At 59.9% G+C, this 11,596-nt stretch overlaps 2 protein-coding genes across 2 annotated transcripts; both read right to left on the bottom strand.

Moving 5' to 3' along the window:
- Window positions 1–869: 869 nt before the first annotated feature.
- On the bottom strand, window positions 870–6,017 carry LOC306799080 (uncharacterized protein; the record flags this gene model as incomplete). Its single annotated transcript, XM_079299616.1, has 6 exons — window positions 5,803–6,017; window positions 4,900–4,984; window positions 4,764–4,823; window positions 2,411–2,585; window positions 2,197–2,330; window positions 870–1,006 (listed from the first exon to the last, which is right to left on the bottom strand). The coding sequence occupies exons 1-6, from the start codon at window positions 5,845–5,847 to the stop codon at window positions 870–872; spliced, it is 636 nt and encodes a 211-aa protein (XP_079155742.1). The 5' UTR covers window positions 5,848–6,017.
- A 503-nt stretch (window positions 6,018–6,520) lies between these two features.
- Window positions 6,521–10,968, bottom strand: LOC306800692 (D-serine dehydratase-like). Its single transcript, XM_079302967.1, has 7 exons — window positions 10,773–10,968; window positions 9,515–9,795; window positions 8,722–8,908; window positions 7,514–7,635; window positions 7,250–7,439; window positions 7,064–7,169; window positions 6,521–6,918 (listed from the first exon to the last, which is right to left on the bottom strand). Exons 1-7 carry the CDS (start codon window positions 10,835–10,837, stop codon window positions 6,829–6,831), a joined length of 1,041 nt encoding a protein of 346 aa, XP_079159093.1. The 5' UTR covers window positions 10,838–10,968; the 3' UTR covers window positions 6,521–6,828.
- Between the last annotated feature and the right edge of the window lie 628 nt (window positions 10,969–11,596).

Here is an 11,596-nt window from a genome sequence, read left to right on the forward strand (position 1 = left end):
ACTGCTTCGAGCATTTTACTTTATCCAATTTTTACGGAACTTTTTATGTAAAAAAAAAGAGCAAAAAAAGAGAAATAAAAAATCAAAAGAAAAAAAAAAAAAAACAACAACCCAAAACAACCCTGAACCCCAAAATCAACACAAGGGGAACCTGGCTTGGGATGTCCCCTCTGCTTTGGTGACCTCCTGTCACCCTCAGCATTCCTGGGAATCTGGATCCCTTGGGAGGGGAAGTTTGGGGTGACCTGGGAGCATTTTGGGGTTAAAAATGGCTTTTTCTGTCCCTGGTGCCACCTGCCTTGGGGTCTTTATGGTGTCCCCTCCTTCTCCTAGGGCCACCCATGCCTGGGGTGGGTGTGGGACACACAGACACATCCCAGGACACACCTGGGGACACGAATCCCAGGGACACCTGAGGGGTCCCATCCTTGGGACAAGGCCCTGGGGAAATCTGGGACACCTGGGGACACCCAGCCCAGGGATGCAGAGACACCCAAGGACACACCTTGGGGACAAAGGGACACCTGGGGACACTCAAACAGCTGAGGACACAAATCCTGGTGACACACAGACACCTGAGGGGACTCACGGACAGCTGGGGACACTTGGGGACACCCAAGGGGGCACATCCCAGGGACACGTGGACACATTCCAGGGACACATGGACACCTGGGGATGCTTGAACACCTGAAGGGACACACCCCAGGGACGCACAGACACCCGAGGACACAAACCCTGGTGGCACCCAGCGACACGTTTAATGCCCCCACCCAAGGACCAGCCACCAAAACTCCCCCGTCCCACCCCCCTAAAAATCCCTAAAAAAGTACAAAACCCACGTAAAACCCCCCCAGGAATCCCGGGCGGTGTCACACGGCCGAGGTGACATCCCCCGGGGCGGCCGCGGCGCCTCCGGGCGCTCCCCGCTCCAGGAGCCGCTGCAGCTCCGCCGGCTCCTCCTGGCGCCGCGGGGACACCGCGACCCCGCCGGGACCCTCGGGGGGCTCTGCGGGGCGGGACGGGGTCAGCACCCCCAATTCCACACCGGGAGGGACGGACCGAGGGATGGGGGAGGCTCCCGACCCCAGCCAGGGCTCCCTAATCCCGTTTAGGGGATTCCCGACCCCTTTGGGGGCTCCCTGATCCCATCTGGATGCTCCTGAACCCCACCCCGTGCTGCCCGACCCCATCCAAGTGCTCCGTGATCCCATTATCCCATTATCCCATTATCCCATCCCAGAATTCTCACTGCCCCCAAACCCTGACCCTCCCCAGGGCTGGGTGTCCCCAAACCCTCGGATCTCCCCAAACCCTCGGATCTCCCCCATATTCCCCCGTGGCTGGGTGTCCCCGAACCCTTCCAGGTCTGCGTGTCCCCAGTTCCTTCCCCAGGTCTGTGTGTCCCCAAATCCCCCAGCTCTGTGTGTCCCCAGACCTGCAGATCTCACCCCAAACCCCCTCAGGTTTGGGTGTCCCCAAAACCCTCCCCAGGACTGTATCTCCCCCCAACCCCACCCAGGTCCGGGCGTCCCCAAACGCACGGATATCACCCCAAAACCCCCAGCTCTGTGTGTCCCCAACCCCCATGTCCGTGTGTCCCCAGCCCCATGTCCGTGTGTCCCCAGCCCCATGTCCGTGTGTCCCCACCCCACGTCCGTGTGTCCCCAGCCCCATGTCCGTGTGTCCCCGATTCCCCCCATGTCCGTGTGTCCCCAGCCCCATGTCCGTGTGTCCCCAGCCCATGTCCGTGTGTCCCCAATCCCCATGTCCGTGTGTCCCCAACCCATGTCCGTGTGTCCCCAGCCTCATGTCCGTGTGTCCCCAGCCCGTGTCCGTGTGTCCCCAACCCCATGTCCGTGTGTCCCCAGCCCATGTCCGTGTGTCCCCAGCCCCATGTCCGTGTGTCCCCAGCCCGTGTCCGTGTGTCCCCAGCCCCATGTCCGTGTGTCCCCAGCCCGTGTCCGTGTGTCCCCAATCCCCATGTCCGTGTGTCCCCAGCCCGTGTCCGTGTGTCCCCAGCCCCATGTCCGTGTGTCCCCAATCCCCGTGTCCGTGTGTCCCCAATCCCCATGTCCGTGTGTCCCCAGCCCCATGTCCGTGTGTCCCCAATCCCCATGTCCGTGTGTCCCCAGTCCCATGTCCGTGTGTCCCCAGCCCGTGTCCGTGTGTCCCCAGCCCGTGTCCGTGTGTCCCCACCGCCGCTCCCGCGCCGCTCCCGTGCCCGCGGTGGCTCCAGCCCGGCGCTGTCCCCGCTGTCCCCGCGCAGCTTCTCCGCGTCCCCCGCGTCCCTCGCCTTGTCCAGCTGCCGCTTCTTCCTGCAGGTGTCCCAGCTGGGGAGGGGGTCACGGGGGTGTCCCCAACCCCCCGCGTGTCCCCAAATCCCCGCGTGTCCCCAAATCCCCGCACTCACCACTTGAAAGCCACGTAAGCCACGAGCCCCACGACGAGCGCGGCCAGGAGGGCGCAGTACAGGGGGATGATGTCGCCGGGGGGCGGCTCGGGGGGAGCCCCCGACACCGGCGGGGTCACCCGGGGGGTCCCCGACACCGGCGGGGTCCCCTCAGGGAGAGGAGCCGCGGCCTCGTCTGGGGGAACCCCAAAAATGAAGGGAAAGGGGTGCGGGTGTTGCGGGCTGTGCCTCAGTTTCCCCTTGGAGAGGGGTAAGGGGGTGAGACCCCCGGGTTTGGGGACAGCTCTGGAGGTTTGGGGACACGGGGGAAAATTGAGGCACAGTGAGGGGGAATGAGGGGAAAAGGGAAACTGAGGCACAAAAAGGGGATGAGGGGAAAAGGGAAACTGAGGCACAGTGAGGGGGAATGAGGAAAAAAGGGAAACTGAGGTACAAAAAGGAGAATGAGGGGAAAAGGGAAACTGAGGCACAGAAAGGGGATGATGGACAAAAGTGGAAATTGAGGCACAAAAATGGGAAACTGAGGCACAGAAAGGGGAATGAGGAGGAAAAGGGAAACTGAGGCACAGGAATGAATGAGGTGAAAAGGGAAACTGAGGTGCAAAAGGGGGGAATGAGGGGGAAAAGGGAAACTGAGGCACAAAAAGGGGAATGAGGAAAAAAGGGAAACTGAGGCACAAAAAGGGGAATGAGGGGAAAAGGGAAACTGAGGCACAGGAGAGAATGAAATGAAATTGAGGCACAAAAAGGGAACAAGGGACAAAAGTGGGAATTGAGGCACAAAAAAGGGAAACTGAGGCACAAAAAGGGAATGATGGACAAAAGTGGAAATTGAGGCACAAAAAGGGGAAACTGAGGCACAGAAAGGGGGAATGAGGGGGGAAAAGGGGAAACTGAGGCACAGGAATGAATGAGGTGAAAAGGGAAACAGGTACAAAAAGGGAATGAGGTGAGAAAGGGAAACTGAGGCACAAAAGGGGAAACTGAGGCAGGACAAGAGGAAATGAGGGAATGATGTGGGGAAACTGAGGCACAATGTAAGGAAAATGAAACAGGATGGAAAGTGAGGCACAAAAGGGGAAATTAAGGAGCAACAAAGGGAAACTGAGGCACAATGTGGAAAATAAAGGAATGACACAAGGAAAGACACAATGAAGGGAAACTGAGGCACCAAAAGGAGAAACAGGCACAAAAACAGGGAAATTACAGAGCAATGAGGGGAAACTGAGGCACTAAAGGGAAACTGAGGAACAAAAAGGGGAAATTAAAGAGCAGCAAGGGGAAATTGAGGCACAACATAGGAAATAAAGGAATGACACAAGGAAAGACATGATGAAGGGAAACTGAGGCACAAAAGGGGAAACTGAGGCACAAGAGGAAAATGGGAGTGAAAAAGGGAAATTAAGGAGCAGCAAGGGGAAACTGGGGCACAATATGGGAAATAAAGGAATGACACAAGGAAAGAGACATGATGAAGAGCACAAAAGGGAAACTGAGGCACCCCAAGGGGAAACAGGCATAAAAGAGGAAATGAAAGAGCAACACGGGGAAACTGAGGCACACAAAAGGGGAAATTAAGGAGCAGCAAGGGGAAACTGAGGCACAGTATAGGAAATAAAGGAATGATATAGGGAAAGAGATATTAAGGGAAACTGAGTCACAATATGGGAAATAAAGGAATGACACAAGGAAAGAGACATGATGAAGGGAAACTGAGGCACCCCAAGGAAAAGAGGCACAAAAGACGAAATTAAAGAGCAACAAGGGGAAACCGAGGCACAAAAGGGAAACTGAGGCACAAAAGGGAAACCGAGGCACAAAAGGGAAACCGAGGCACAAAAGGGAAATCGAGGCACAAAAGGGAAACTGAGGCACAAAAGGGAAATCGAGGCACAAAAGGGAAACTGAGGCACAAAAGGGAAATCGAGGCACAAAAGGGAAATCGAGGCACAAAAGGGAAACTGAGGCACAAAAGGGAAATCGAGGCACAAAAGGGAAACCGAGGCACAAAAGGGAAATCGAGGCACAAAAGGGAAACTGAGGCACAAAAGGGAAATCGAGGCACAAAAGGGAAATCGAGGCACAAAAGGGAAACCGAGGCACAAAAGGGAAACCGAGGCACAAAAGGGAAACTGAGGCACAAAAGGGAAATCGAGGCACAAAAGGGAAACCGAGGCACAAAAGGGAAACTGAGGCACAAGAGGGAAATCGAGGCACAAGAGGGAAATCGAGGCACAAAATGGAAACTGAGGCACAAAAGGGAAACTGAGGCACAAGAGGGAAACTGAGGCACAAGAGGGAAACCGAGGCACAAGAGGGGACCCCCCCCAGTGCCCCCTTTGGTGGCACTCACGGGTGCAGGGCGGGCAGGGCGGGCACGGCTCCTCCGGCTCCTCCTCCGTGGGGCTCCGCGCTGCGGGTTTGGGGCATTTTTGGGGTTTTGTTTTTTGGGGGGTTCGGGGGTTCGGGGTGGTTTGGGGGGTACTCACTGCGGGCGCAGGGTGGGCAGCGGCTGTCGCAGGGCTCGGGGACATCGGGGGGACACGGGGGGCACCCCCCGAGCCGCCCCGGCACCTGCGGGCACAGCGGAGATCCTGCCTCAGTTTCCCCCAAAATCCGCGAATTCCCACCGGGAGCGCCCCAAAAAACCATGGAAAAAGGGGTTTGGAGAGGGGGAATTAAAGAGTAATAAAAATAAATGATGATGAGAAAGGGAAGTAAAAAAAAGCGGGGAGTCGAACAGAAAGAGTAAAAAGGAAAGGAAATAAATAGGAAATAAAAATGAGGTAAACAGCACTGGAATGGAAAAGAATGAAAAGAAACGAAATAAAAGAGAAGGGAAGGAAAAGCTGAACTAAATTAAAGTGGAAGGAAAATAACGTGAGATAAAGGGAAATAAAAAGGAAAATAAGGAAAGTAAAGACAGGGTGAAATAAAACAGCGAAAATTAAATACAATAAAAAAAGGAAATAAAAAGTAAAGGAGGAAAATAAATTAAATTCAAAAACGGCGAATGAAAGAGGAAAATATAATAAAAGAAAAAATAAAAAGGATGATAAAAAGAAAATTATAGAAAGGAAAATGAAAAGGAAATAAACCAGGAAAATAAAAGAAAATAAAGAGAAAAAAATGGAGGGAAATGGAATAAAATGAAAGAAAAGGAACTGAACCGAAATGGCCCAAACTTAACGGAACCAAACCCAAAAAACTTCAACAAAAGCCACGGAGTGAAGTGACCGGAGCGCCCCGGGGGCAGCGGGAGACCCGGCCCGTCCCATCCCGGTCCCGGCCCGGTCTCAATCCCGGTCCCGGTCCCGTCCCTGTCCCGGTCCCGTCCCAATCCCGGTCCCGGTCCCGGTCCCGGTCCCGTCCCGGTCCCGTCCCGCCCGCACCGGGCTCAGCAGCAGCAGCAGCAGCGGCACCGGCAGCGGCCGCATCGCCGGGACCGGCCCGGGACCCCGCTCCGGGCCGGGCCGAACCGAGGCTGAGCGGCACCGAACTGCTCCGAGCCGCTCCGAACCGCTTCGGTCCCGTCCGGCACCGCTCGGCCTCGGTTCGGCCCCGCTGGGTCCTGGCTCGGTTCCGTTCGGTCCGGCTCAGTCCCGGTTCGGCCCCGCTGGGTCACGGTTCGGCTCCGTTCGGCCCCGCTCGGTCCCGCTGGAGCCCGGTTCGGCTCCGTTTGGCTCGGCTCGGTCCCGGTTCGGCTCCGTTCAGCCCCGCTGGGTCCCGGCTCGGCTCGGTCCCAGTTCGGCTCCGTTCGGCCCGGCTCGGCTCCGTCCGGCCCCGCTCGGTCCCGGTTCGGCTCCGCCCGGCCCCGCTCGGCTCCCCTCGGCCGCCCCGTCGCGCCTGGGCCGGGCCGGGCTGGGCGTGGCTCCCCCGGGCAGGGCCGGGCGGGGCGCGCTCCCATTGGCTGCGCGCGGCAGGAGGGGCGTGGCCCCTCGCAGCACAGGGGGTCGCAGGTTCGAGTCCCGCCCGGGAATCTCGCACCGGAACGGGTCCAACTTGGACCGGACTGGTCCGAACTGGGATCGGCGGCAGCGAAGGGACGGTGTCACCCACGCCCCCCTCCATCTCCCCGCGGCTCTTCCCCGGGGGAATAAATGTCTGAAAGCGGGAAAAGCAGCTTTATTGAGCCCAGGTGTGGGCGCAGCACCTGGAGGGGGGGCGCAGGGTCTCAGCGTGGGCGCGGCATCGTGGCGTGGGTGGAGGGACAAGGACGTGGAGTGGGTGCAGGGAGTGGGAATGGCTGTGGGAATGGGTGCAGGGAGTGGGAGTGGGTGCAGCATCCCACGTGGATGCAGGACCTGGAGTGGGTGCAGGGTCTCGCTGGGGGTGCAGAGTCTTGGTCCAGGGTCTGGGTGCAGGGTCTGGATGCGGCTGCATCCCCCCGGAATCCCGGAATCTCCTCTCTCTCCTCTCTACCAGCCGCGCACGGGGCGCCAGAGCTCCACCACCTTCCCGGCAGCGTGCACGAAGTACACGGGGTGCATGGCAGCCGTGGCACAGGCCTGTGACAGAGGGGACACCGAGCGGTGACAGGGCTGGCACCGAGGGGACACAGAGCTGTGACAGGGGGGACACTGAGCAGTGACAGGGCTGGCACCGAGGGGACACAGAGCTGTGACAGGGGGGACACTGAGCTGTGACACTCACATGGTACGGGATGAGCGCCAAGGTGCTTCCCAGCGGGAATTGCTCGAAATCCAGCTCCCCATCCACAGCCTCCACCTGCCCGTGCTCCTGGGTCAGCCCCACCAGCCTGCGGGACACGAGGCACGGCTGTCACCTCCCGTCCCCGCCTGTCCCCCCCTCCCTTTCCCACGTCCCCGCGGGTGTCACCGGAGCTGGGGGTGGCCCTCGATGGCGGCACAGCCCGCGGGTCCCCGGTCGCGGCCGTGCAGGCTCAGCCCGGACCAGCCGCAGTCCACCAGCAGCTGCCCGCGGTGGCGATAGTGGCCGATGACCCTGGTGAGGACACGGATGGCCACCTCCTCGGGCCGGCACGAGCCCAGCTGGGTCTGCTGCAGGTCTGCGGGGGACAAGGGGCTCAGCCTGGCCGCCTCCCACCCTCGGGGGACACGTAGAACACGCGTGACTGCTCACCGTAGAACAGGTAATTGCCCGGGTGCACCTCGGTGAGCTGCGACATCTCCGGCACCGGGTGGCTGCAGGACGGGGTGGAGCCGATGGTGGCCTGGGGACACGGGATCCCCGCCTGCCGCAGCCTGGGGACACACGGGGGGTCATCGGGGATGTCACCCCCAGGTGAGCAGAGGTGGATCTGTCATCCCCCGTGCACCGCCGGGAACAGGACCAGAGGGGGGTCCTGCACCTCTGGGTGCCCCAGATGTGCTGGGGAGCACACCAAACGCTCAAGGGAACCATCCAGATGTGCCAGGGAGAGCTCAAGATGTGCTGGAGACACATCCAGATGTGCTGGGGACACATCCAGATGTGCCCGAGAGTCCCCTCAAAGACTCAGGGTTGGTGTGAGTCCCTCCAGATCCCCCCAGATGTGGCAGAGCACCCTCCAGATGTGCCCAAGCAGCTCCAGATGTGCCAGGGATCCAGCTGTATAGCTGGACACCCCCCCAGATGTTTTAAAGCACACTCAGCTGTGAATAAGAACCCCCAGATGTTCTGGACACCTCCCCAAGATGTGCGAGGGTGCCCCCAGATGTGGTTGTGAGGCCGCAGTTGTGCCAGAGATCATCCAGATGTGCCTGGGATCCCCTCAGCTGTGCCAGGCTGTTCCCAGATGTGCCAGAAATGCCACTGGGTGCCTGGGACCCCTCCCAGATGTGCCCGAGCACCCCCCCCAGATGTCCTTGGGACCCCTCCCAGGTATTTCTGGACCCCCAGATGTGCCTGTTAGCCCCCAGATTTTGGGGAGGGGGTGGGATCTGGGGTGTCCCCACCACAACCCGGTGCCACCACGGGCCGGTGACCCCCGGGATGTGTCCCCAGGTGGGCACATCCCTGTCCCTGGCGGATGGGGGGAGGAGGGTCCCTCCCCCTGCTCCCAGCAGGAACCATCCGGCCGCAATTCCCCGCAGGATGCGAACCCCCGGTGGGATGAAAGGGTGACAGGGAGAGGGAGGGGACAATGCCCCAGGTCACAACTCGCCCCCGCCGCCACATCAAAGGCGAGCGGCGCCGCCACCACCCCCCGGCGCCCCCCGGGGGGGCTTTGAGGGCCCCTTTATGGGGGTGATTGGCATTTACAACCCACACTTGGGGAAGGGGACAGCGGCCGCCTTGACCCCTCCTGTCCCCAAATCCCCGGAATCCCGCTCATCCCGGCCACTCACGCGGTGACGAATTCCAGCACTGCCGCCGTGGTGTCCCTGGCGATGGCCTGGATGGCCGGGATGTCGCGACAGCCGTAGGTGTTCCCGCAGTGGGCGTAGACCCCCACGAGTGTCACCAGCTCCGGGGAGCCCTGGGCGATGGCGCGGGCCAAAGCCAGAGCCTCGGGATCCGAGGGACGAATCCCGGCTGGGGAGGGGACAGGAGTGTGGGAGGGGACACTGGGACATGGCCCCCATATAGCATCCTGGCGCTGGGAATGTGGGGATGGGGAGGGAAGGCGGGGGCTGGAAAATCCCATTGTGGGGATTTGGGGCCACTTGTGCCGTGTTTCCCAGGCATGGCTGGGAAAAATGACTTTGGAGGGGCTGAGATGCTTCTTCATGGTTGGGATGGAGGATCTGGAGGGACATGGGGGTTCCTTCCCATGGACCATCCTTAAAATAACGATTTTTGGGGCACTTTAAATCCTCCATCATGGGATGGAGGATCTGGAGGGACATGGGGATTCCTGCCTATGCACCATCCTTAAATAATGATTTTGGGGGGCTTTAAACACTCCATCATGGCTGGGATGGAGGACCCGGTGTGTTGGAGGGATGCAGGACATCATTCCCTAAGGAACATCCTTGATTGATGACTTTTAGGGGACTTCAATGCCTCATCCTGGTTGAGCTGCTGGATCCGGGAGGCACTCAGAGCATCCCACCCCACGGCCCATCCTGGATGAAACCCCTCAGGACAGCACACGATGCCCCCTCCCTGCACCCCAGGGTGCGTTTGGGGGTCACCTACCCCGAGCATTCCCACAATCCAGCTTGAGCCAGACCAGCCAGCGCTTCCCAGCGGGAAGGGGGTTCTGCAGCAGCAGCTCCAGCCCCTGGGGGCTGTCTACGAGCACCTGGAATTGCTGGAGGCGCTGGGCCAGCTCCGAGCACTCGGCCAGACGCCAGCGGGGCACCGGGAAGGCGTACAGGATGTCATCGAAGCCCCCGGCCGCGAAGAAACGAGCCTCGGCCAGCGTGGACACCACGATGCCCCGGCGGGTCCCGCCCGTGGCCAGCGCCGCCCCTTCCCTGGAATCGGGGAGGGAGGAGGAGGAGGAGGAGGAGGGGGTGATGGAGAGGTGATGGGAGAGATTCTGGGAAGGTGCTGGGGAGAGGGTGGGAGCTAAAGGAGAGTTGGGGGGCACGGGGGGGATACTGGGGGGAGGGTGGGGATGGTGAGATGAAGGATGAGGAGGGTGAGGATGATGGTAGGGAGGATGAGGAGTGTGAGGATGGTGAGATGAAGGATGAGGAGGGTGAGGATGATGGTAGGGAGGATGAGGAGTGTGAGGATGGTGAGATGAAGGATGAGGAGGGTGAGGATGATGGTAGGGAGGATGAGGAGGAGCTGGGAGTGATTCTGGGAAGATGCTGGAGGGATATTGGGGGAGAAGCTGGGTGCAAGGGAGAGGATGTGGGATACTGGGAGGATGGTGGGGAGATACTGGGAGGATGGGGAAATAGCTGGGGCTGATGAGGGGGTGCTGGAATGGATTCTGGGAAGATGTCTGAACGAAGTTGAGGGGTGCTAAGGGAGAGGATGGGGGTACTGGGAGGGATCTGTAGGAATAATGGAGGGATATTTGGGGGGACGTTGAGGAAGGGGGATATGGGGAATGCTGGGAGGGATACTGGGAAAATGCTGGAGGGATTCTGTGGGGGAATGCTGGGAGGATATTGGAGGGATATTGGGGAGAGGCTGGGGGAATGCTGAGGGAAACTGGGGCAGGGTTGGGAAATACTGGGTGGGAAGGTGAGGAAGATGGGGGGCACTGGGAGTGATGCTGGGAAGATACTGGAGAAGCTGGGGGATACTGGGGAGGAGCTGGTGGGATGCTGATAAGGAGGATGGGGGGATGCTGGAGAAAGATTTTGGGGTGAGGATGGGGAGATGCTGGCAGGAAAACTGGGTGAAGGCTGAGGGGTACTGAGGGGACCCAGAGGGATAGAGGGGGATTCCGGGGAGGCACTGGGTGGATACTGGGGGGTTCTGGGGTGGCACTCACAGGGTTTTGTGTGTTTTGACGTGGGGGCGCAGGCGCAGCCCCAGCGCCCGGCAGCGCTCCCGCATCCTCTCGGCATTCCCGCGCAGCGTGGCCAGCTCCAGGGTCAGCGCCGGGGTGGGCAACTGCTCCAGGGGGGCTCCCAGCCACGAGCTGCAATGTGGGGAGGGGGTGGGAGCGGGGAGAACCTGCTGTGAACACACCCTGCACCCTCAGAATCCCCTCGTGCCCACCCCACACCCACCCAACGCCACCCTGGGTCCCTGTCCCCAGGTGGGGGCTCGGGCTCCCCCAGGGACCTGGCACTGGGGTGATTTTGGGTGGGGACCGTGCTGGGGCAGCCCCAGGGTGTCCCTTGCTCCTTGGGCACAGTCCAGGGTTTTCCTGGAGCCGGGTGGATGCTGGGACTGGGATATGGGAGAGTGGGACACCTGGGACACCTTGGATAGGGATACTGGGAGCAGGGATACCTGGGACTCGAATCTGTGGAACAGAGACACTTCTGACTGGGAAATCTGGGACTGGGAAAGCTGGGAGGGGACACCTGGGATGCGAAACCTGGGATGGGACACCCGGGATGGGAAAACTGGGATGGGACACCCGGGATGGGAAAACTGGGGCTAAGACACCTCGGACTGGGAAATCTGGATGGGGAAACCTGGGATATGAAATTTGGGACTGGGAAATCTGGGATAGGAAAGCTGGGATGGGACAGCTGGGATGGGAAATCTGGGATAGGAAAGCTGGGATAAGTCACCTGGGACTGGGAAAACTGGGATGGGAAACCTGGGATATGAAATTTGGGACTGGGAAATCTGGGATAGGAA

The sequence above is a fragment of the Erithacus rubecula genome (assembly GCF_903797595.1).
Source record: "Erithacus rubecula genome assembly, chromosome: 3".
In the NCBI taxonomy this organism is placed as follows: domain Eukaryota; kingdom Metazoa; phylum Chordata; class Aves; order Passeriformes; family Muscicapidae; genus Erithacus; species Erithacus rubecula.

Coding starts and splice junctions, on each gene's coding strand:
- LOC306800692 (XM_079302967.1), bottom strand. CDS start 10,837: ATGCGGGAGCGCTGCCGGGCGCTGGGGCTGCGCCTGCGCCCCCACGTC. Junction 7,440..7,513: donor GGGCAATTACCTGTTCTACG/GTGAGCAGTCAC, acceptor TGTCCCCCGCAG/ACCTGCAGCAGACCCAGCTG. Junction 7,170..7,249: donor GAGGGCCACCCCCAGCTCCG/GTGACACCCGCG, acceptor CGTGTCCCGCAG/GCTGGTGGGGCTGACCCAGG.